Source organism: Macaca nemestrina, chromosome 14, assembly GCF_043159975.1.
Source record: "Macaca nemestrina isolate mMacNem1 chromosome 14, mMacNem.hap1, whole genome shotgun sequence".
Lineage (NCBI taxonomy): Eukaryota > Metazoa > Chordata > Mammalia > Primates > Cercopithecidae > Macaca > Macaca nemestrina.
This window is the reverse complement of record NC_092138.1, coordinates 106,772,633-106,797,890: the sequence shown is the minus strand read 5'-3', so window position 1 is coordinate 106,797,890 and position 25,258 is coordinate 106,772,633. Positions and strand designations below refer to the sequence as shown.

At 40.1% G+C, this 25,258-nt stretch overlaps 1 protein-coding gene across 6 annotated transcripts in view; it reads left to right on the top strand.

Moving 5' to 3' along the window:
- Positions 1 to 2,341: 2,341 nt before the first annotated feature.
- Positions 2,342 to 25,258, top strand: part of LOC105463909 (nuclear receptor subfamily 6 group A member 1) — a 259,220-nt gene continuing 236,303 nt past the window's right edge. For 3 of the 6 annotated variants that reach the window (XM_011711331.3, XM_011711330.3, XM_071078320.1), the window contains exon 1: positions 2,347 to 2,598. In XM_011711331.3, the coding sequence (XP_011709633.1) occupies positions 2,499 to 2,598 (100 nt within the window). In that variant the 5' untranslated portion in view covers positions 2,347 to 2,498. Of the gene's footprint in view, positions 2,599 to 25,258 lie in introns of all 6 variants that reach the window. The other 3 variants (XM_071078319.1, XM_071078318.1, XM_071078321.1) reach the window with 3 other exon arrangements.

The following is a 25,258-nucleotide window of genomic DNA, read 5'->3' as shown; positions in this document are numbered from 1 at the left end:
TTGGGGTTATGAGTGAGAATAAAGGGATGTGACTAGTCAGGGAGGTGTGGGAAGGTTTGTGGAAGGAAGGGACAACAGAGCTGTAGTCTGAAGGACTGGAGTTGTTTCCAGGGGCTGAGCATTTGGCTGAACTCTTCTGCCCATCTAAGAGGGTTGACTTAGAATCTTCATCAACTACCAAAATCCTAGGGCTGCATGTTTCTGCAGTGCCACTTAGGCTCTGATGGCATCTCCAGGGACAGAGAACTCACTACCACCAGAACCTGTGACAAAAAGGTAGAGTCCCGAGAAGGGCCAGATGGTCCTGACTTTTTTTTTTGAAACGGAGTTTTGCTCTTGTTGCCCAGGCTGGAGCGCCATGGCGCGATCTCGGCTCACCACAATCTCCGCCTCCCAGGTTCAAACGATTCTCCTGCCTCAGCCTCCCGAGTAGCTGGGATTACTGGCATGCGCCACCACGCCTGGCTAATTTTGTATTTTTAGTAGCGACGGGTTTTCTCCATGTTGGTCAGGCTGGTCTCAAACTCCCGACCTCAGGTGATCCGCCCGCCTCAGTCTCCCAAAGTGCTGGGATTACAGGTGTGAGCCACTGCGCCCAGCAAGGTCCTAACATATTTTAGAACCCATAGCTGAGGGAATGGCAGGCTGTCCTCTCTCAGTCACAGGGTTTAGCTCCGAAACACTGCTACCTAGCAGAGGGGATCTAGTTGTCCCTCGGTGGAAGGTATTAAGGAAGATGCCACTGAAGAAACATTTGAACAGGATCTTGAAAGATGCATAAGAGTGTGGGAGTGGGTCTGGTGAACTCAGCTGCGTTCCAGCTTGAAGGAGCCAGGGATTAAGGTTCTGGTATGTGACAGAATGGAGCTGGAATCCCCATCACTTCTGGTGGACTTCATCACCAGAATTGCTGGATAGGGACAATATTGTTGCTCCCTCAGAGAGCGGGTACGAGGTTTAGACGACAGAGTGTTAATGTAAGTCTCCCAGATTACATATGAAATAGTTTCACCAGTGTTGATAAGGTCCAGGTGCCCCCAAGTGCAGAGAAGCGTTGCAACTTTCGTAGCAGGTGAGGGAAGGGGTGTGGTGGGAAACGTGGGCAAAGGTCAGGTCAAGCAGGGATGCGAATGCCAGGACGAGGACTTAAAATTAAGCAAAAATGACACAAAAGAGCTAAGGGATTGGTGGGGCGGGTGGAGCAGGAGAGGGCGAAGGAGGGGCCACCGAGGAAGCTGCAGCATAATCCGGCAGAGCAGAGGCGGGCAAAGCACCAACGTTCTCATTCTTTGTCTTCAAGCGGGCCAGGTAGGCCTTAGACCCTGGGCGACAGCAGCGAAGTCCTTTTCCGAAGGGGTCGCCGAAGGCGGACACCCCGGCGGGCCCAGTGACCGGTGGCCGCGCGCCACCTGGTGGCCGCAGCGGGCGGATTCGGCCGGGGGCCGCGGAGCAGCTGCAAAAATCCAGGATTTTGCTTCCGGAAAGCTTCGGGAAACTGAGGTGGGAGGGGCAGGGGTTTACGATCTTCCAACTGGATCCTGTCCTTATTCCAACCCCCTTTTAGAGATAGGGAAACTGAGGAAAGGGGAAGGCGAACAAGACTGGGTAAGAGATCTCTCTTAAACGGAAGGTTTCAAGACACCTGGAGTCAAGAGCCTAGGGCTTTCCTTAATAGCTCCAATGGCCCGAAGCTTAGTTTGCCCATCTGTTCTATGGGCAGGAGGAAAATGAAAGGGGAGGAGGGGAAACTTTGGTCTTTCCCGCCCACCCGGAGGTAAAAAGGCTTTAAAGACTACCCCGGAAAGAAGAGTTTTATAGATTCTATTTGCATACGAACGCGGTCACCTCAAGTTAAACTCCGGTCCTTTAATCTCCGGTCCAATTTGTCCTGCAGCGGCAGGGAGAGGCCCTCGTGAGTACCTTAAAGCCCCGCCTCCAGCGCCCCGCCCACAGGGTTGGGCTTCGTTGCACGTGCTCACCCGGCTGCCTCGCGATCCGCCTCCTTGGAAAGACTCATTGTTGGAGTGGGGGGTTACGAGGACTCTTAGGGAACTTTGATCAGGTATAAATCACAATCAAGAGAAGTCCCGGAAGTATCCGCTTACTACGTAGACATCAAACGCTTTGTCATGGTTCTTGATATTGACAGACTTTAGCTTTCCCTTCTCAGTGCTTCTTATCCCTCCTTCCACCCCTTCAGTTGGTGCGGTCGGCGTGGCCGGCCTCGCTGAGCGGACTCCAACTCCCAGCGTGCCCCGCAGGGCCGTGCGCGGCAGCGGCGTGTGACGTCAGGGGAGGGAGCTGGCCAGTGCTGAGGGGGCGCGGCGCGGAGGGGCGCGGAGCGGCGCGAGCCGGGCTGCTAGGGGCCCAGAGAGCGCCGCGGCCGGGAGCCCGCGGGCTCCTGACAGCCTCCTCCCCTCGGCGGACGACGACCACGGCGACTAGGACGCCGGTCATGGCGGAGCAGCAAACCCGGCGCGGACCCTAGGCACCACCGCATGGAGCGGGACGAACGGCCGCCTAGCGGAGGGGGAGGCGGCGGGGGCTCGGCGGGGTTCCTAGAGCCGCCCGCCGCGCTCCCTCCGCCGCCGCGCAACGGTGGGTGAGGGGCCTGCTACGCCCGGGCCAGGCAGGAACCGGCCTCCTGAGCCTCCTCCAGGGATCCCCCTGCTCTCAGCCAACCCTCGCCCCGGGAAGCCGCAGCGACTCCGCGGCCCCTTAGCGTGGACCTTCACCCCGGTCCCCCTCGGCGCGGACCCTCCTTCTCCTCCCCCGTCTCGCTCAGGGTGGACCCTCCTCCTCCGTCCCCGTTCCCTTCCGCGCGGACCCTCCCCCTGCCCGGGTCCCTGGGCACCGAGCTTCATTTCCCCCTCCCCCCGTCCCTTCTGCACAGGCCTCCCCTCCCCCCGTTCCCTCAGCACCAATCCTCCCTCCTCCCCCCGGGTCCCCTCCCCCTGTCTTCCCAGCACCGAACCCTCCCTTCCCCCCGGGCCCCTTAGCTTGGAAGTCCCCCTCCGCGGTCCGTCAGTGGGGGCATCCCCTCTCACTAGAGTCCCCTTCGCGCAGAGCCTCTCTTTTCCCCCACAGGGGTTCCTCCTCCCACCGAGGACGCTCCCTTCTTGCCCTGTCGACCCGACTCCACAGCACCCTTGTACCGCTCAGCTTTCTAGAGTGTTTTCCTCCTCTGCAGCCTCGCGCGTTCTCCCTTGAATACTGCGAGCCCCCCATCTCTTCTGAACCCCCGTTCGCTAGACATCCCCCAGTCGTTTCCTTTTTCGGACCCCTTCGCGCCTCCTGCTTCCCCTGCGCCTCACCTTCCCCAACGCCCCGCGCTCTCTGGCCGGTCACGGCCCCTGCTCAGCCCCCCTCTCCGCCAGGCAGCGGCTTTCCCTGGCCGAGGGCTCCAGCACGCCCCGGGGCCCCGGACACCTGCCTCCTCCCGGCTTCTGCCCGGCAGGTCTCGGTCCCCACCTCTTAGCCTCAGTTCTCCTCTTCCTTGTCCCGATGCGGGACCCTGGGCGCTGAGAATCCCTCACCTGGCCCGGCCCTTCCTACCGCTCGGGGTCCCTTGCCCCCTCGCCCGGGCCAGCTCCTCAGGTTCCTCGGGGCTTCCTCACCCTCCTCCCCTTCGCTCCCTCCCCCTGCGGGGTGTTTTATTTGTATCTGTTTGATATTTCCCCCCTCGGTGTTTGCCGCGGAATGTTTTTATTGGTAACGTGTTAGGAGCTTTTGTGAGGTCGTAAAAGGTGAACTTTTGAACTTGGAAAGCGCCCTGGAGCAATTAGCGCAGGCGATCGCCCCGGGAGGCCTGCATTACAAAGGGTGCTCGCACCGGCCGGCAAACGCTCCGGCGGCAAACCCGATTTATTTATTTATTTGCCCTGTTTTCCACCTTTCACATCTCCTCATTTCCGAATAAAGGGAGGCTCTCAGAGATCCGTACCTCCTCCCCTCGCTGCGCCATAAACTCGCAATTCTCTGAAAGATCTAGGACCGAACAGTGTCTAACAAGTAACAGATTTCAAATTGAATGCAAACACCCGGGACAGTTAGGAGGCACTAAAAATTAACTGCTTCACCAAGAGGTTTCTCAATCAGGACAGTGACCTGGCAGGTGTGAGGAAAGTAACCTGAAAATAGGTCACTTAGGCGCTCAATTGTTGAATGAGTGAGTAGCTACAGAGGGTGGAAATCGTGGGTTGGATCTGTGCCTTCATACGTTTATCAACTCGTCAAACATTTTGTTAGTTCAGGAGATCTGGTGTTTTTACTAAAGGGAAAAGTCCGTGTAGAAGAGAGCTTGGTTAACTTCACTTGATATTGCTGATCTTAAAAATAGTGATGTGTTTTCAAAGCTCTTTTTTTTTTTTTTTTTTTTTTTTTTTTAATTTGTGTGTGATGTGTGATGTCTAGGTGGCTGGCTGTTCCGTGGGCTGTCGTTGGCAACTAATTTCTGAATGTGACCATGTTTGAGATCAATAAAATTCCGTGTCACAAAGGGGAAAGCTGGAATCCAGTTAGTGTAGGAGACGGTATCATAGGAACAAAGGATTTCTTTAATGCCTTTGACTTTTTAAGCTAGTTTGTGTGGAGATTTGGTTTGGTATTAATTTGTGAGTGTTGTAAATCCTGATCTAAAATTTCCCATGCTGGTGTTTTTGAATCCAAGCCCCAACCTATCTTATATCCCATGTTAGCGTGTATATTTCTGTGATGCCTTCCTATGTGTGAATACTTCCTGTACCCACCTGTGCATATAATGTAGATGACGGATTTTACTGCAATTCAATATTTACTGCAATATTGCTTTCAGTTCTACTTGAGAGTAATAGTGTTGTAAGAGAAACCTAAGAACTGCATTTGTTATTAATTATTCATTAGTACATTTTAAAGAACTCAATGGTAATTTTAACTCTTAATCAGATTTCCCACTCATAGTCTCATTTCCTCAATTGGTCAGAACCATTTGAAAGAATGTTATCGAGCAATCCATTTAGGCTAAGGTGGCTTTAATATTTTACATTAGTCTAAGTTAGTGGTACAGATGTTTTCTTTTTGCTGAAAATGCAATGGGAACTTCTGGCAGCTTGATGGGCTTAAAATACACGAGAAGCTAGACCGTTGTGGAATATTTTTCAGTGTAAAAGCTAGCATTGTGCAGTGTTTTACAATTTATGTTCGTTAGCACTTAGGAAGTTAACATGCTCACAGAAGAATTGTCAAAATTTTTTTTAAGTTTGCTTTTGGAACAATGGGCACATTTTTTCTCTTTTGCTTCCTAATTAATATTTTTTTTCCAAAAATATATGAAACTGCTTGTTCTGAGTAGAAAGTAATTATCTCTTTTTTAATCATAGTGGCTGATTTCTATTTTGTACGAACTATTTTCAAGAGACGACTATATAGATAGGGGGTCTTTTGGTCTCTGTCATGAAGAAATAAACTGGAGGTGGCATTTTAGAAATGTTTTCCTACCGGAAACGCCATTGATGCCGAATTTACAGTCCTTTGAATGATTTTTATTCTGTCAGAATAGAGTTTCTTTCTAGCCTTTTAATGCACCATCATCCTTTCCAGGAATTCCCTGTGCTGACTGCGCTACTTTCAGTTGTTGCTTGTAGGTTTTCATAACAAACATGAACTCATTTAGTTGTAATAGAGGACTGCTCCCTTTTGGGATTTCAAAGGAAGATGAATGATTTGAGGAAGTGTATGCTGAATATTGCATTTGTTCATTTTAAGAGAATGAGGGAATAGACTTTTAAATATTTAAAGCAAAGGAAGGCAAAGGAAGGTTATAAGCCATTATAAGTAATTAAAAGCATATTTTGTGTAATTACACTTTAGAGGAAATGGGGAGAAGTTCACCAAATAGCAGGATTCCTTTTTCTCCTGCTGTAACCATGCCGTCCAAATGTTTATGCGGGAAAATAAATTGGCAACTGTTTCCCATGGTGATTTAACTTTTCGGTTCTGTGATTTTAAAAATTAAGTTAATTCTGAGTTGCCCCAGAATTTTTTCCTACTCCCGTTAGAAAAACAAAAACAAAAATGAAAACAAAAACCATGCTGTAGTACTGTTGTTTCTTAGTACCTACAGCATGCAGGTTTTGCTTTTTTTTTTTTTTTTTTTGGTAGCTTCTGTGACCTCCAAAGATGGCTAGGGTAGAAGAAAGGCAACAGTGAGCAAATTCAAGTGGTGATTTTGCATAGCTGAGGTGGGAGATGACCACATTTACAATCTCTAGTGTACAAGCCACCAAATCTGTCAGCAGTTCTGATTCATGTAACCAAAATATGATGACATGATTCCTAATCTATAATTCATTCTCATTTCTGTGGCAAAAAGGTCTATGCAAGGCACATGTGTTAGCACATGAAAGGGAGCTGGATGAGGAACTAATGAAAAAAAAAACTGCTGGTAAATTTCCAAAAATATATCCAAATTATGCATTTCCATATTTTATTTAGAATTTCCTTGTTTCTCATTCCCTACTTTTTTCCTAGGGTTTTGGGGCAAAGGTGGAAAATAGAGTTTAGATTAAAATACCACATTTTAGAATAGTAGAGGATGTTAGGTGGAAATGCCAACTGTTGCTGTAACATTGGTAAAGGAAGTTTCTTATACCACCCCTAGCGTTTGTTGTGCAAGTTGGCTTTAAATTGCTAATGATGCTTGCATGTTTTGGAGCTTGGAGCTGTGTTAGTTTCATCTGTGTTAGTAGGAAGACTTACCACTTTGCTTTTATAATTGGGTAGATATTATTTACTGGTTGTGTTGAAAAATTGGTCTGTTAATGAACTGTTCAGATGGCAACTTCTGACTTAAGAATTGCATAAAGCCAGGTTAGATTCTCCCATATTAGGAGACTTCATTGTCAGCAAATTCATCGAAATCTTTGGGGCTGGTCATAATTTTTGCTTCTTAAGTTTATTTTTGGTTTATAGCCAAATTAATGACACTTTTCTGTTCAGTATTTTTTCCATGCATAATAATTAAGTTGAAAGTGACACTTGAGAAGATGTGTTTTAGAGTAAATTTTACATTGTTGGTTCAGTCTATTTTTTTTAAGTAGGACAGTAAAAGTGCCTTATTTCATGTGTAAAAACAGATTCTAGTAATGTGTGAAAAAGGTCAGAATTAGAAAAATCAAAATTCTGAATCAACAGATAAACACGTTTGTATTTCAGTAAAGGATAAATGTGCTTGAAATGATTTTTAACAGAAGGTAGCTATCTAATCTGCCCCCATAAGTAGTGATCTGATATACCCAACTCTTTGTAATACTTTGAGAGCATTTCCAAAACCAATTAAGTTGTGAAGGAAAATGTTTTCTTTCACACACTTCTTCTTTAAGATCAGCCTTAACTTTTTAATTATAGTTTTTTCCTGGCTCAGGTAATTTCTTAAGGGTTTATGGATGCCTTTGATAACTAGGGTTCGGAAATACCAGAATTATTAAAAATCAGCAAGAAAGTGGTTTGGTACTGAGCAGGTAATTCTGTCTTGGGTATTGAGCTTTCTAGAGCTAAAGTTTCAGATTCAGCTGAGCTTAAATTTAAAAAAAATCTCTAGATGTAACTTTGATATACAGATTTCTAGAATTCAGCCCAGTCTTTTGTTTATTGCTTGTTTTCCAACATGGCTTGTCTTTAAGAAAAAGACAAGGGTGTTAGACTGTAACACCCTTAGTAGGTAATGGAAAATCAGAAGAAAACCATTGTGAGATGTCTAACCTGTTTTTCAGTATGGTGGAGAAATAACCACAGGAAAAAGAGGAGAGCATAATTTGAAAGAATAAAACATTTCCTATGGTATTTCGTTCTTCATTCTTTGTTACCTGCTATTAAACAGCAGCCTTTGTAGAGAAGCTTCTCAGAAAACCCAGATTTTTTCATTGGTTACAGTTATTTACTAGTGTAACCTGGTAATTCTAATTAACAGTGATTTCGTTTGGGAGCGGACCAGGATTTCCTCAGCTGGCTGCTGGGGAGCTGAATTGCTTTTTTCCCCACCCCCAGCTGCACCAAATCTTTTGATCCCCAGGCTACTACAGTGGTTGTCATTTGAGAAAGCAAACTGAGAGAAAATATGTTGTGAAAATAGCCTACTTTGAAACCTCATTTGCATTTTGGAATTTTTGTTCTTAAAAAAATTATAGGAATAATTGAATTCCCAAATGTTTATCTTGACAGAAGCAAACTGGCCAAATTCTTATGTCTAAATAGAAAATTCCTGGATTTCCTAAAATTTTTTTGCTTTAAAAATTTCGGGGGCTGTTTTAATATTGATAGTCACGATTTCAAAAGAGAAATGATTCTAATTATAAATTCACGGGAGGGTTTCAAATGTTTTGAGTTTCTTTAGGGAGTGTGTGTTTGGGACAAATAAAGTTATGCAGTGGAGAGTAGCTTTCATTCAGGGTAGCTTGTGGTTTCTCTATCAGCATTATATAATAAGCTTAAATACAGAATTACAGATTCTTATGTCTTATACTAAATAAACCATACAATTTGTTACATTAAGAATTGACTTTAAAAAAGTGTCTTTAAATGATGAGGTCTTTGGATTCTAATTGTAAACTCTACACCCTTCAATTTGTTTACACCAGAGAAGCTATTCAAGCATAAACCACAGATGGCAGTAGCAGTATATTTTTCTGTTTCTGGACTGATTCTTGCCTTTAAGTTGGTGTCAGTTCTATGGGCCCTGTTGATAAGTCAGCTGGCAGGTGTAATGTTTCTAAAACCAATTCCCTCGGCAGCAATATGTAATGTATTCAGGGAAACAAATCCAGGCATTTGATTTGAAGATATACTCTGTGGGTGGTTTGACCCAGAATAGTGACTGCACTCACTGCCCGAGTGAGAAATTACTTTAAAAATTTGGTAATAGTGATTAAGGGAGTTGTTAGAGTAATAGCTATAGCATATTGGAATTGTACTGTTATTATTAGCAGAGAATGTATCTAACAGATACTTGCTTGAACAACTGTTTGCATTGGAAACAATTTATAACTCATTAAAAATATACTCAAGATTCATATTTTGAGAGAGAAATGCACAACTAAATTCTTTATGTGAAAAAGATGGATAATCTTCCCAGCTGTTTATTTCCAGTTCCTCCTTACATTTCATAGAATTGGGGATTTTTAGATCTGTGTATGAGAGCATTTTGGAGGTCTAGGAATGGGTTCTGCTTGCTCTTCCAGCCATCACTGTAGTGCCCAAATTTCTGTATTCTCTATTTTCTTCTAAAACGCTGATGAAAAAAAGAGATGATTGATTAGATTTCCTGTGATATTTTATCTATGATGTTTCCTTCAGGTATAATTGCATAGTTTAGGGCTCAGGAAACATTTTAGTAACAAATCTACCTCAAAATGAAGCATAGACTGATTCCGTGAAGGGAATAGCTTAACCATATGATTTTCTTTCTTTCTTTTTCTTTTTTTTTGTGATGGAGTCTCACTCTGTTGCCCAGGCTGGAGTTCTGTGGTGCGATCTGGGCTCACTGCAACCTCAGCTTCCCGGGTTCGAGCGATTGTCCTGCCTCAGCCTCCTGAGTAGCTGGGATTACAGGCATCCACCACCATGCCCAGCTAATTTTTGTATTTTTAATAGAGACAGGGTTTCACCATGTTGGCCAGGCTGGTCTCGAACTCCTGACCTCAAGTGATCCACCTGCCTCAGCCTCCCAAAGTACTGGGATTACAGATGTGAGCCACCGTGCCTGGCAGTTTTCATTTTTAAAACTAATTTTATTAATTCAAGTCCCCATTTCAGTCATGAAGCTGTATCACCTTGGAAGAATTAAAAATTCAGTCTTTTAAAAATTCCTTATGCTCCACTGGATCAGATGCAATGTTCTTTTTATTACGGGTAACTCCAGTTTATCTAATTTAGTCTTTCTGTCACAAAAGAAAGAAAAGCTAGAAGACAGAACACTTCTTTGTAGCCTTATGTACTTTATCCCGCTTCCTCATCCCTTGCCTTTTAAAATTTATAAACAAATAATGAAGTAGTACTCAAGTGTATTTTCTGTCATTCGTTGACCATTCATTACTATTGTTTGTTTCAAACTTAATTTCTTCCCATTTATTGAGTCCTTAAATTTATGGTTGCATCCAAACCAGTGATTTTCAAAGTGTGGTCTGCAAACCTCTGGGGGTCCTTGAGACCCTTTCAGGATGTTCTCAAATATATTTTAATCATAATGCTAAGACATCATTTTTCACTGTATTGACATTTACACTGATTTTGCAGAAACAATAGTGAGTAAAAACTGTTGGTCCCTTACCAGAAATCAAGGCACAAACTGTGTCATTATATGCTTCACTTCCATGCACTTGTATTTTTTAAAAAGACTTTTCCACTTAATGTCATCCTTAATGTAGCAGTAAAAATGATGATTAAATCTTGATCCTTGAGTACATGTACTTTTGATATTCTGTGTGACAAAATGGAAAAGTACATGCAAAGCACTTCTGGTGCAAACTAAAATAAAATGGTTAAGACAAATTGCTTGTGTGATGTTGTGATCTGAGCTAGCTACTTTTGTTCATGAAATACTTGAAATAATTAAACTATACTTGATTCAGCCTTGGACATTTGGCAGACTATTTTTTCTTAAATGAACAGTAAGTCTGTCATATCAAGAAAAACAGACAGTACTGATTGCCAGTAAATAAAATTTGAGCTTTCAAGCAACAATTGGTTTTGGAAAACTTGTACTTGCCACTAAGAGCTTGACAGCTTCCCAATGGTTAAAGCCTTTTCTGATGAGATGGATGATGAAATTAACAAATGTGATTTTTGATGTTATGAAATGTGTCAACATTTTGAAAATCTGAATATCTCAGTAATTGAGTATTTTCCAGAAGTGCTGTGTGTGATATTACAGGAACCTGCATGGGTAAGAGATCTGTTCAAAATGCCAGATTGATCAATAGATTTTAGTGTAATGGATTACACATAGTTCATTGATATGGTTTTAAACTCACACTGAACTAACCTTTAAGAAAGTACCACTTACTGAGTTTTGGTGTAGTATCAAAGAAGACTATCCACAATTACTTTAAAAAGCAAATACTTATTCCTTTTCCGATTATAAATCTGTGGGGTCAGATTTTCTGCCTGTGCTTCAATAACAACAAAAAATCACAATATACTGAATGGAGAAGCATGTAGGAGATACAGCTGCGAGGATTAAGCCAGATATTAAGGAGATTAGCAAAATGTAAAACAGTGCCACTCTTCTAATTTTTATGTTTTATTGGACAATTTTCTTTTTCATAAAAATGTTATACGAACATGCGGTGGATTTATTAAATTTCAATGGATTATTAAATATTTTAAATTTTTCATAGTTTTATTTTCCAGTATGATAAATATCAATAGACAAAGCCACATAAATATCAACCCTTTAGGGTCCTTCATACTTTTTAAGAGTGTAAAAGGGGTCCCGAAGAACACTCAGGCCAAAATATATGAGAACTCCAGGTCTAAATGAACTAACGAAATGTTAGTAAGAAGATGGTGACTTCACCAGATACCATTAGTAGTACTTTTTTACTTTGGAGTTTTCTTATTTCCCTCCATAATTGAGCTACTTTCATTGAAAATGAGTTCATATCATTTTAAGTTTTCTTGGCTTGGGAATATGTGAAATGTGTGGTAGTGCACTCTCACTGAGTTCTCTGATAAAGCTTTTGTTACCTGCTACATGAAACCTGTTGCTTAACTGATAATTGTCTTGTGGCAGCAGTTTTTCCAGAGAACCAGTTGCCTCACCAAGAGTAGACTTACAATTGTGGAAATAAATCTGACAATAGAATTTCTTAAGAGTCATTGCTATAAAATAATGAACTATTTATAAGAGATAAAGATCCTATCGTGCTTTTTAAAACTTCCATCAAGAATAGCTTGCTTAGACATACTTGCTTTCCTTAGACATATTTGGCTATCACTGAGTCTTAGAGTTGTGATTTCGGTAATGCCATTTTGTAAGTTGGTTTGCTTTTAACCTGGTTTTCACTGAGATGGTAATAAAGTCTGTTTAGGAGAGGCATCTCTTCCTCTGGTCTAAGAATATCCTTTCCTAGTGTGAGTAACATTTTAGTGTAAGTCAATTACTGTGTTGTTAAAGAGTTAGAGATTTACTCCTTAGGGTAGTTGCTAGGTAGAACTCATCCTGTAGTGGGCTTGCTGGCTGAAGAAATGTCACGTAACAATGTGAATAACAAATAAGGAGTTACTTCATCAGAATTCAAGGTGAAGCTTGGGTAGGTGTTGAAAGATCAGTGAGATAATTATTTGGGCTTCCTTCCTAAGAGCTCTGTAATTATCTTGATGTTCTTGGAGTTTCATGTAATGTACCTTTGAAAACATTTTTGTGTTCTGTGGGGATTGCAGCTTAGTTATAAGAAAATACAAACCTTTCTTTTTTATCTTACTGTTTGGATTTCAAGATTCACATGAAATCTTCCACTGCATTCTTCAATTTAGTTAAATTGCTTTAATTATGAAACCTAGTAACTGAGATAGATAAGGCTTTTTCCTTCAATATTCTTACTGTACTCTTGAAATCTAACCTGTCAGGAGACTTCCTCTCTCTAGTCTAGGAATCCTTCCCCCAAGATGCCTATTTAGCAGGATAATAAACCACCTGGGGGAAACCCCCCATCGACATGCATTTAGAGGGCTTTGTTTTTTGGAAATGGCAGTAGTAGTCCCATCCAGGGAGGAAGGATTTTGGTTAGATGGTGTGAGGCAAAGAGCAGGGACTCTGGAGTGTGGCCTAACAAAGATCACAGCTTTGCGACTTTGTCACTTGAATTCTCTGAACTTTAATGTTCTCATTTAACATTAATAGCTAACATTTACATAGTGTTTATAATCTAAACACCTATGTACATTTATCCTCATAACTCTGAGGTAGGTGTTCTGTTATCCCGATTTTACAGGTGAAAACTGAGACCCACAGAGTTTAAACCTCCAGATTTCACAGCTAGTAACAGCGTTAATAATTTGTTTCGTAGATTTAACATTCCCTCTTCTCCCATATACTCTGACATTTCTGAAATTGACTGTAGGGTTATAAGGATTAGAGACAAGGTCTGTAAATTGCCGAGCATTGTATAGTATCTGCCTAAAAGCAAAAACCTGAGAATCTGAGCCATTTATATATGTTGGAGAGGCCCAGAATTCAACTTTTATTGATTAGAGAGCCAAAAAGACCCACTCTTAGCATTGGAAGTGACTTTTTTCTTTTCTCTCATGTTGGCTTTTTTTTTTTTTTTTTTTTTTTTTTGAGACGAAGTCTCACTCTGTCTCCCAGGCTGGAGTGCAGTGCTACGATCTTGGCTCAATGCAACCTCTACCTTCCGGGTTCAAGCGATCCTCCTGCCTCAGCCTCCCGAGTGGCTGGGATTACAGGTGCCCACCACCACACCCAGCTAATTTTTGTATTTTTATTAGAGACGGGGTGTCACTGTGTTGGCCAGGCTGATCTCGAACTCCTCACTTCATGATCCACCTGCCTTGGCTTCCCAAAGTGCTGGGATTACAACTGTGAGCCATGGCCCCTGCCTCATGTTGGTTTTAATAAGCCATTGGCTAGAAAACAATTTTGCCAAATCAGGGACAATCTTTGGTGAACCTAAGGGATGCTAAGGAATGAAGGTGTTTTGAGTTACTCAGGGCAGGGGTACAATGTCTTTTATCTGTATCCTAAGCACTGAAAGTTGGTGTTCTATGAACATTGAATGAATGAAAGAGGCAAGTCAGGAATATGAGGCTTTTGCTTATCTCAGAGCCCCTTGCTGGTGGTCAGAGAAAATTTACAAAATATAAGGAAAAGGAATATGCTTTTCAGCTACTTGAGGAAATTGGGGCCAATATCTAAGTCAAGCAGCGTGTTTAAGCTAAATCCAAGGTTCGATGGGCCCTCCTGGAACTAGAATGTAGTTTCTGTTTGGAAACATGGTTCTCCTGTAATTTAAAGTGACTAGATACCCTAGATTAAGACGAGATGGCCAATAAACCTAGTGGCTGTTTGCTTGACTGCATTCGGGAATGCAGCTTAGGAGAAGGTGGCCTTTGTCCCATGTACCTTTTTAAAATTCTGTCACACAAAGGAAATATAAGAGCTAGGTGTCCAAAATTTATAAAATATAGAAGGTGATTTCCTAGTGAAAAGAGAGATAGTGAGAAAGATGTAAAAGAGGATAGGCAGTGTGGATTAATAGACTGTGTTAGCAAAGTAGTTTGAATAGGAAAAGACTTCAGAGAGGAGCCCAAACATTGAGGAGTTATGAAGCCCAGGAGATACTTTATACCTAGGATCTGATTCTCAAAGGCATGTCCACGTATAAAAATGGTCCACCTATAAAAATGGAGGAGCTAAATTAGATAATCCCTGAAAAGATTTTCCAGGTTTATGATGGAATGAATTGGGCAAAACAGGAAGTTGCAATTTAGAAAAGTCCTGCCTAAAGCAAATCGCTGTAGTACTCATTGCCCAGATTCTCTGGGATGACTTTGATTTCAGATACTGTTCAGTCATCCCTCTAAGAATATTTACATTTACCAAACTGCTTCCTTGTTCTGCTTTAGAACACTTGGCTGCTTTACAGTCTGTGGGATCACATAATTTATCTGTAAATTTCATTCTTTCAGTCTGCCTCATACAAATGTTTACAGTTACAGTTCTGATGTTATAATTTGTAATGTAAATTTGAAATAAGTTATGGAGCATTTCTTTTGTTTTTCAAACAAGATCACTTTTTTCATTTATAACCCCTCCAGGCCACACTTTCTCTTTTTTGAGTACAGTTTCATTCACTGAGTCAAACCTGTAGTTAATTTTAGAGTTTTTCCTCATTCCTTGTCATAGGATATTTATCTGCAAAACTCATTCAGCATTGAGAAGAGTGCTGTCTTCCTAAGATTAAATGCGCTTCATTTGAGAACGTTGATTCATTCAGGGAAACTGCAAAACAGAAGGGAAACTTCCTGAAATGCTGCTGGTCTGTAAAAGGGAACCCAGCAGGAAAGGGGAGCAGTGCATGGGGGAGGGGTGAAGCGAAGAGTGTAGCAGGGTAGCTGCAGTTGAAATATTCATCAATCATTTTACTGGCACCAGGAAACCAATCAGCCTTTTAGGGAGAGAACTTAATCAATCACCTAATGTGGGAAAATACAATTGCTTTCCCACAAAAAATATTCCCTTTCTTGGTGACAGATCGAATCTGAAAGATACTTGGGTTCCCTAGAATTCAGAACTGACTGCAAGCACTTGCTGAAAGTACTGCTGTGAAGAAGTGCATTTAACATTTGGAGATAAAATTTCCTATCTGCTGTGAGCCTTTTCAGAGTATTTCAAAGAGAGTTTGCTTTTCGTACAGTGCGCCCATCAAAAAATAAATACTGAGCATTTTTGTGCAATCCGAAGTGTGTGAAACACTGTAAATTTATTCTCCAAAGCTAGTTTCAGATAAGGACTTCTGGCTGGAGAATACCCGATGTTTCAAATGCCTTGTTTGGAAAGCAGGGTTAGAGCATTGTCTAAGGAGCATATCCTGGGAAACACAGTTGGAAGTGCTTGCATATAAATAAAAGCAGGAGAGATACAGCTGCATCGTGTATTTAGGTTTTAAATACTTGTGATTTCTGAGGGTCTGTCTGTGCTTGAATTGCCTGTGGCCCTTAGGTCCTTTGGTTCTTAGATGTGAGCTGGTTGAGAATCCAGTGTTTTTAAAATTAATGCATGGTCACTGAAGAGAATATGGAAAAACGAAGGGAAAATAACCTATAATCCTACCACTAAGCAACTTTCATTAATGTTTTCTTCTAGACCTCAAATCCAAGGTTTTTCTTTTGCAATTTTTTAGTCATACAATATATACTATTAAGTTTTCTGCTTTTTGTTTAATTTTAAATGTTTTTTCTCCTGTTATAAACTTCACTCATTCAACATCAAGTTATTTGAAACTTTCGATAGCTGTATGACAGCCCATTGTTTTTCACTGCTGGCCATTTAGATAGGTTTTATTTTTTCAATGTTTTAACAATGCTTCTCACACCATCTTGTGCTTTCTTTTATCTTGGCTTTTTTTGGGGGATAATTTTGAGAAGTGTGTGTCTATCTCAAAGTACACTCAACAACAACTACTTTAATTTACACTGAGATACCTTGCATACCAACATCTAGGGCTGCCAGCAGTACTTATTTATTTTAATAAATGCCTGGTGCTTGAGATAGAATTTGAGATACTGTGGGTAGGCTCTTTGCTTTTTATCATTTTGAGGGGAGAGAGAGTCGTTTCCCTCCCCCCTTTTTTTTCTTTTTGATTCTGGCACTAGAATGTTGCCCTGCACCCTCATCCTACCATCTCCAGCCTGGTCAGAGCTGTGCTTAGGGACTCTTCTGAGGCTACCTTCTTTCTTATAGATATGGGTGAATGAGTGGCAGAGACACCCTAGAGCCTTCTCTGGTTGCCTTTAAAAATCTCGGGATGATGACTTGATGTGCATGTGTTAATTATATCATCTCCCACAAAGTCTTGAGACCTGTGTCTTGAGACCTGCCCTCTACCTGAGTGTGAATAGAAATTAAGTACATTCAGAGAGAATTTAAAGTTGCATTCCTTTAGAAATCTGCATGGGTTCCTCAGTGGCTAATTTCTATCCTGATCGTGTGCAGTGTTTGATGGTGAAAGACTCTGAATAACTCTTATGCTAATTTGAAGGGCATTCACAGTTTTTAACAGGTCTAGTTTCAGAATGGAAATAGGAATATTTTGGGAATCCAGCTATCTATACTTTTTTTTATTAAAGCGTAAGTCATATTTGCTGAAATTAAAATTAAATAGTCTTTAGACATTTTTAAAGTTTATGTTGATTTAAAGTTTATGTTGATTGAAAGTAAACATGAACATTTAAAGATCATTTGCTTTGCTGCTTTGTGCCCACCACTGGTGGTCAGAAACTTGTGATTTGCCAAGACAGGTTTTATAATGCTCTTTAATAAGAAAATGAATAAGCCAGCTGCTCTTTCCCTCAACTATAGTGAGTACAAACCTCCTCAAATCCTGGTTAGTAATTAAAAGCCTTGAGATGACCTTGAATCTAACTGAACTACAAAAGCTGTCTTGAATTAAATTTATAGCTTTTGTCAATTTCAAAAGAATTGTATTCTATTTGCCAAAACATTAAGCATAGCCTTGGGTGTGTATTGAAGATCAGAAATAATTAATAAGAGGTACTACTGAAGTGCAAAGAGAAGCCTAATATGGGCTACAAAAATAAAGTTTGTCATCTGTTTGTTGATCATTTAAAATATGTACTTGAAAAGGTTTGAGAGGGTGGCATTTTTCAAAGTGTCATTTTGTGCTATTCAGATTTGCTGACAAGATCTATCTTTTCCCCATCTTAACATCAAAGAGGTTTTTGAACCCAGTGGGGAATCAGAACAAATATTTAACACTTTCTCAAAAGTAACAGTTTAATTGATTCTTAAAATATTTTACACGGTGGGAATTTTGTTAGTGAAAGTTTCTCATTATACTCAGGCAGTGTAAAAGTAAAAATATTAATGTTTTAAAAATGCTTTATGTGTGAGCCACATCTTAAGATCTATGAATAAAGAACTTTTCTGCTTACCAAAAGGGTAGAATATATTCTCAGCTGTTTAGAGAGCCTTGAAGTACTATCTTACTGATAGAAAGGACCTTGACATTGTTGCTATAAGAAAAGTTAGGTTTTATGTCAGTAGGTCAGATAAGACATGTCTTCCAGCATCATAAATGTGATGAATCCCTGAAGAGTCCAGCCGTAAAGCAGATAGTTTGAGCAAGCAGTAATGTGTTACATAGGTCTTGCAGATTTTAGGATTATTTTAGTTTTTACATTTATTTAATGAGACTAACCTAGTCACTCTTAGATCACAGTAATGAAATTATATGCCAGTGTGCTTGTGAATGAAACCAACATAATGAAAGGAAAAAGTTGTTAATACACAGCAGGGATTGCCAGTCTGAGTGTCTCTAATGGAAGTTCTCAAGCAGTTTCAGTTCTAATTTTATCTGAAATCATGTGAACAATAAGGTTGTTCAGGTTAAATAAAATGAGATCTCTGAAATACTGACTTTTGCCTGAAATATTTCCATTTAGTCTTACGGCAGTGTGACTCAACCTCTGAAAAGCAGATCTTTGCAGAAAAGGGTTACTGTAGTAATGGTAGACAAACTTTAGCAGTGGGAGGGTGGGGGTTAAAAATTATTTCAGCAAATTGTTAGGATGTAGTGATAACTAGGTGCATTAGTGCCTGAGCTTTCATGTTAGACTTGGGTTTAAATCCTCTCTATTCTTGTAATTTTTTATGTGTTTTTTTGAGAGTTGGGTGGAAGGGAGGTGGAGATACTGGGTGGAGGGTGGTAAAAGGATGTGGAATCACCACACCGATTATTGGAGAATGAAATGAGGTAGTTTAAGGAAAACCTGGAATGTAGCTGTGTTACTTTACAAAAGTTTCTAAGTTAATTTCCTTATCTGTAAGTAAAATTAATATCATCGATCTTATAGGTACAGCAGACCAGTTTACCACAATCCAAGTCATTGAAAACCAGTTTTCCAAATGTTCAATTTTCCCAATATTCCGTTCAATAAAAGGCAATTTGCTGAATCTAATCTGTAGACCTTACAGAACCTGTTGTTAATCTCCTTTTTCTTAAATGCTCCCCACCATTTTTTTTCCTTTTTCTTTTTCCTCTTTCCTACACACCGTTTTTCCCCCATCCCCTGCAGCCCAGACAAGGATGTATATTTCTACCAGCAGAGGTCCTCTCTGCCTCAGCTCTCTCCAGCTGCAGTGTAGAGACAAATTGAACATCTTGAAAATGCTGGTATTCCAACGGTCAGTTCTGACTTCGCAGAAATCCTTAAAAGGTCGTTGAACTGACCCATCGATATGAATTTTTATAAACTGTCTATAAACTGTCCAAATATCTAAAACAAAATTTTGACAAATTTAAAGAATTTGCTGTTTGGCGATTTGGTCAGAATTATCTCATATATAGGTTTGGAAAAATTTGGCAATATATGTAAAATAAAGTGCTATTATTATACAGTGGTAGGACTATAGTACGTACTCAGTTGGTGTTCCTTTTCTTGAAGCGTTCCTACTCGGAGTTGGAACTCCTCCTCCCAAGGTTTTTCTCCCCTGTGGGCTCTAGTTTGACAATATCAGATGATAAAGTGATAAAGGCTGGTTATGAACCACCTAGTGACTTTCTTTTCTGTTGCAGAGTTGTTTAATTTGTCCAAATGAAATACTTTATTTTGGCTTGGACTTCTGTTATAAAATGGCCTTTCTTTCCTTGGTGGCCTTTGGGGTTTGACTTCTCAGTAATTTCAGATATGTGCCCCTTTTCTGTAGTACTTGCTTGTTAAGTAGAATTATGAGCCTTAGGAGAGTAGACTGCAGCTTTATCAGGGTAAAAGCAAGGCTGGGTCCCTGGAGGTTCTTAGTGGGAAGTATTAGAACCAGAGCAAATGCTCCTGTCTCTGATATACAGAAGTCTGGCGTCCCCATCTCCTACCCAAAGTCTCTCTCTGGAGCTCTCTAAAAAGGCTTTCTGATAATATCCTTAAAAGGGAAGGGGAACAAGTAGTTGTTGAACACTCAGCACCAGGCACAGACCTAAACTAACTCATGTAATCCTTTCTGTAATTTTCTTTGGATAGGTGGTGATATTCCCCTATTATAGATGAGTAAACTGAGGCTTAGAGTTGAAAATAACGTTTTACCAACCACTAGTCTGCTAAACCAGTATTTTTAAAACTTCAGTTTTTCCTGTATCACCACATGATTTTTGTCATCTTCTAATATACTGCTTATTTAATATTTTAAATATTGAATAGTTAACATTCTGCAACCCAACATTTATTTTAAAATGAATTTTTTATTAGCTGAAATGAAAAATTATTTGCCACAAATAGAAATTAATAATGAAAAAAATTTAACGAAAATAGAATTGTGTTACATTCTAAATGCTATTGTCTGCCAAAGTCTCTGATGAGGCCTTTGTTAGAGAGATTAGTAAGCACTAGAGAGGCACTAGAAAAACTAACACCAGATTTTTCTTCTGATGTAATCAGAAGGATTGAAGAGAGTGGAAAAGGTAGTAACAGCTTTGGAATGTTTTATAATGCCTTCTCTTTGTACCATTTAAAATCATCCAGTGATCTCCTTGCTTTGGGAAACACTGACATAGGTGATGGTGTGTATATTTTACAAATGAGCAAACTGAGTCTTAGGGAAGAGGAAATTTGTTGGAAGTTGAACCAGTTCCACAGGGCTTACTGCCCAGGTACCCCCTCCTTACTTTTCTTTCTCTCCTTTCATCCTTCCTCTTGCCTCCCTCTCCCTGCCTCTCCTCTTTTCTTCCTCATCCTCTAAGAGAATTCAGCTAACTCCAGAGTAGTGTATGAGATTTTTAGATGTGTTTTTCTGATGTCTTTTCTTTTTTCTTTCTTCATTTAACTGCTGTGAGATAGGATTTAATCTTTTAAAACTCAGGTCTTTCTTAAAACATTGCATTTCTTAGTGCTTAGTGAATTCTAGAAGTTGGGTGTAAAATATATAGTAATTTTGTAGGTACTTGTACCCCTACATAAATGATTTATTGAGATAACTGTAAAGACATCATAAACGTTCCTTTGCCTCCTCATTAGATAATGTTGGAAAAGTGAGCTTGAGAAAAGATATTGCCAGCGGTTTTTGAAACAGATGTTATCTCAAGTGCATTAAAGGGCAATTTCTTTGATTTTTATTGCCTATTGTAGTTTTGTAATTTATATTAACAATAATTATGTTTAATTACCATTTTATTTTGTTATGTTCTATTGGAAACAATAGGTAGCTGATGTAACTTTACCGTAATTGAAGCTTAGATTATAACTTGAATTTAAAAACTTTTATCCTTTAAAAAAATTGTTTAATTTTAATTTGATTTTATCTTTAAAACTTTCTGAATAAGAAAAAACCTATCGTAATTTTTTTCTTTAATTTTTTTTTTTTTTTTTTGAGATAGAGTCTTGCTCTGTTGCCCAGGCTGGAGTGCAGTGGTGTGATCTTGGCTCATTGCAACCTCTGCCTCCTGGGTTCAAGCCATTCTCATGCCTCAGGAGCCTGAGTAGCTGGGATTACAGGTGCATGCCACCAAGTACAGCTAATTTTTGTATTTTTAGTAGAGATGGGGTTTCACCATGTTGGCCAGGCTGGTCTTGGGCTCCTGACCAAGTGATCCGCCCACTTTGGCCTCCCAAAGTGTTGGGATTACAGGGGTGAGCCACCCCGCCCTTTTGTCTTATTTAATTTTGTATTGTGACAATAGCTTCAAATACAAAAGGAGGAATTTTGTAATCCTTTTGTTTAAAAAAATTGTTCCACTGGTTACTAAAAGAAAAAAATTCAGTTCCGAATTATTTTAATTAGCATCCTTAAAATTCTTCATGGAAACACTTTGTACTTTGAAAGAAATTGAGGACTTTTTAAAGAAATTCCAGTTATGGTAATTTTCCTATTTCTAATTTATTGTACTTTGTCTATGCTAGCCGTATCTCTGAACATTTACTGTGGTTTCTTGATAAATCATCTTGTGAAACCTATTTCTAATAGATTTTTGATCCCAGGCACCAGATTCGTGTAGTGTATAGCACACCACACTTGGTTTAATTGATATTTTAGTAAAATTTTTCTGATACTTGGTATAAGCTAGAATATGTAATTCTTGTTCTGTGACATTTTGAATCCAGGGTCTTAATCCAGAGCTTAGCTCAGGGCAAGGAGGTTTGTCAGCATGCCTTGGTATGAAGTAATGAAGTAAGAAGGACTTCCAGCGAGGAGTTTGGAATGATATTATCAAACTCATAAGTGCTCTATCTAGAAGAATTTTTACCACTTAAATTGTAAATCACACGCACAAAAACTTAATTTTTTTCTCCTCCTTAGAGCATATATTGAACTGTTTATGTTCTTGTTAGAAAGTTTTGTCTCAACTAATTTATTTGCTGAGTTGTGATTTAACAATTCTATTGATGTGCGGTATTAGCCTAATTAGTACTTGGGTTTGGCTAGTGTCTTTCTCTGAAAATTTTGTGGTTAATGGTTTGCCTTTCCTTTTTTCTTGAGCTGAAATTTGTTGGGTGCTCACTGTGTGATAATTACATGCAGCAACCTCGTAAGAAGAGTAACATTTTTATTTTGCAGATGGGAGAGCGAGTTAAGTGACTTGGCCCCATAAGTGGGAGAGATGGGACTCAGACCCAAATGTGTCTGATCCAAGGCTTGCACTCTTGGAATCTCAGCACTAGCTTCTGGTAGAAGATGCAAAGGGCCATTTGTACCTTAAGGAGTCTAGTATTTAGGAGAACGTGTTTTAATGGTAGATGCAAGAATTAAAGCCAGACTTCATTTTTAGCCATGGAGACAAGTATGGTCTTTGAAAATTGCTTGTTTAAAAATCTTGACTTTTTTTTTCTTAACTGGTCATGATTTTTATTTATTTGTTTATTTTTTTTAAAGATGCCTTTATGTATTTCTAAGGAGAAGAGCAAAGTCCAAAGCCAATTTGTGATGTTGGGGAAAGATGCTGTTGTGAGGTTTAGGACAAATCCTTGCCAATGGGGAGGCAAAGAAGCAAAGAGACGCTTGCTTAAAAATGCTGGCCCTGGGCATGTGACATGGAAGCAGAACTCCATGTGGAATGGGAGAGACTTTTGATCCTTAATGCCTTTTAGGAAACAAAACAAAATAGCATTAGCCTCTTAAATACTATTTGACACAAGATGAAGAGTGAATAATATAAACTAGAAACATGAGAGCCTTAACATGGTAGGGACTGAAAGTAACCAATGTGTCTATACAGTCTCAATTTCCAGGTCAGCTTGTATTAAAGTTTGCCTTGCTGACCTTACAAATGTGTTCTTCTCATTTGATATCCTTAGTATTTACTTTTTGAATAGTGTGGTCACTGTGACTTATTCAGGAATGTGAGGCATATTCAGAGAGAAGATTGTTAAACTCAGAACAGCTATATACCAAATAATCATCTCTTACTCTGGAAGTCCGGTTGAGCTGTATAGAAGGGGATGCAATTCTAACATTATGTTTGTGCTAATGTATGTTAATGCTAGAAGAGGAACTTCTAAACCCGTTGAACTTATAATAGGTATCAAAAACTGTAAAGAAACATGCATAATGTAAGAGTGCGATTTTAGTGGGGCAGGGTATACTAGTATCTGTAGTGCTTTAACAAGCTGGTGTGATGGTGTGCATCTATAGTTCCAGCTACTAGGGAGGCTGAGGCAGGAGGCTTGCATGAGTCAGAAGTTCGAGGCTGGAGTGCATTATGATCGTGCCTGTGAATGGCCACTGCACTACAGCCTGGGCAACATAGCGAGACCTGTCTCAAAAAAAAAAAAAAAAAGCAACAAAACCCTATTTATTTTATTGATTGGGTGATCTGAGATCTGAATGGTTGACCCAGAGGTCAATTTTCACGTGAATACTGCAACCTCATGACGAAGCCGACCTCTCAGTAATAGCACAATGGAACACTTTCCCTAGAGCTGCTGCAAAGTGGTTTAGATTTTTTAAATTAAAAAGTCTTTTCTGAGTCTGTTTATATTTGTGTTTTGGTTTCCAATTATAATAATGGGTAACTCTTTTTTTTTTTTTTTTTTTGAGATGGAGTTTCACTCTTGTTACCCAGGCTGGAGTGCAGTGCTGCGATCTTGGCTCACTGCAGCCTCCGCCTCCCAAGTTCAAGTGATTCTCCTGCCTTAGCCTCCTGAGTAGCTGGGATTACAGGCATGAGCCACCATGCCTGGCTAATTTTGTATTTTTAGTAGAGATGGGGTTTCTCCATTTTGGTCAGGCTGGTCTCAAACTCCCTACCTCAGGTGATCTGCCCACCTCGGCCTCCCAAAGTGCTGGGATTACAGGCGTGAGCCACCGTGCCCAGCCAATAATGGGTAACTCTTATTGAACATTTGCTATATGCTAAGTACTATTTTGAGTGCTTATATTTATTTAACACTTACAACAGCCCTGTTACGTAAGTTCTTTTGTTCCCATTTTTAGATCGGGGAAATGCTGAAGCCTATGGGACCACAATTAGTGTTTAAATCATACCAATGCTACAAATGTTATTCCCTTTACACAGTTTCTCCCTTCTATAAAATGGGGGCTACATTGGGCTGGAAGAAATTAGGAATGATTTATAGTTTATCTCCTTCTAGTTTTTTAAAAACTAAGAATCTTGATAACCCCTTAAGGGTTACTCAGGTGTTAGCATTGTATGATTTGTACCCACTGTTATACACGACTGCAACTTTTGATAAACTCGTGGACTTTAGAGCTGAAAAATGATCCTAAGAAAATTGATCCTTTCCTGAAGAGAAAATCTAAGTACAGAGGGAGTAGATCACTTAGCCTTATACAAATAGCTTATTAATGCTGGAGCAAGGCATCTTGCTTAGTGTATCACTTTATTGATATCTTACTTGCTTTAACATCAAAGTTGGTATATTTGCATCTCTGTATAAAGAGTTAGAGTTTGCAAATAGGAATTTAGGTGTTATCCTTTTCAAGATTTGGGGTGTTTTGAGGAAATAAGGTTGCAAGAAGTAGCTTTTCAAATGTTGGATTTGTTTATTTCTGTAATTTAATGCTATTAATGTATGCTAAAAAGCTGAAAAGGGGGATCAAACAGGAGTTTTGAGTGGATTAGGAAATTAAATTCCAGGAAGAGAGAGGAGCAGTCATAATAGTCTAGGATTATAGGGTGATAAGATGACTTGAGCTTGATCTAGGGATATTTGAGAGAGAATGAAAATGTCCTGGTGATTGACTGTATGAATTGGGGTGGAGTGTTGGGAAGGGTGGTAAAGTGGGAGCCCGGGAGGAGTCTTTGGGGATCTCTGGCTTGGGGGATGAGAATTGGTGGTACCTGGAACCTGAGTGAAGAACACAGGAGAAAGAGGATTCAAAGAGAAAATAATAGGTTCAGTTTGACATGTTGAAATTGATGGAGCCTATGGGTTATTTATCCTGGTAGATATTGACAATAGACATTTGGATAGATGGGTCTGTGGTTCAGGAGAAGAGTCTTACCAAGAATTGAAAGTTTTGGGGGAGAAGGGGAATCATCAGTTGGGAAGTGTAAGTGAAAGTATGTGGATGAGACCATCC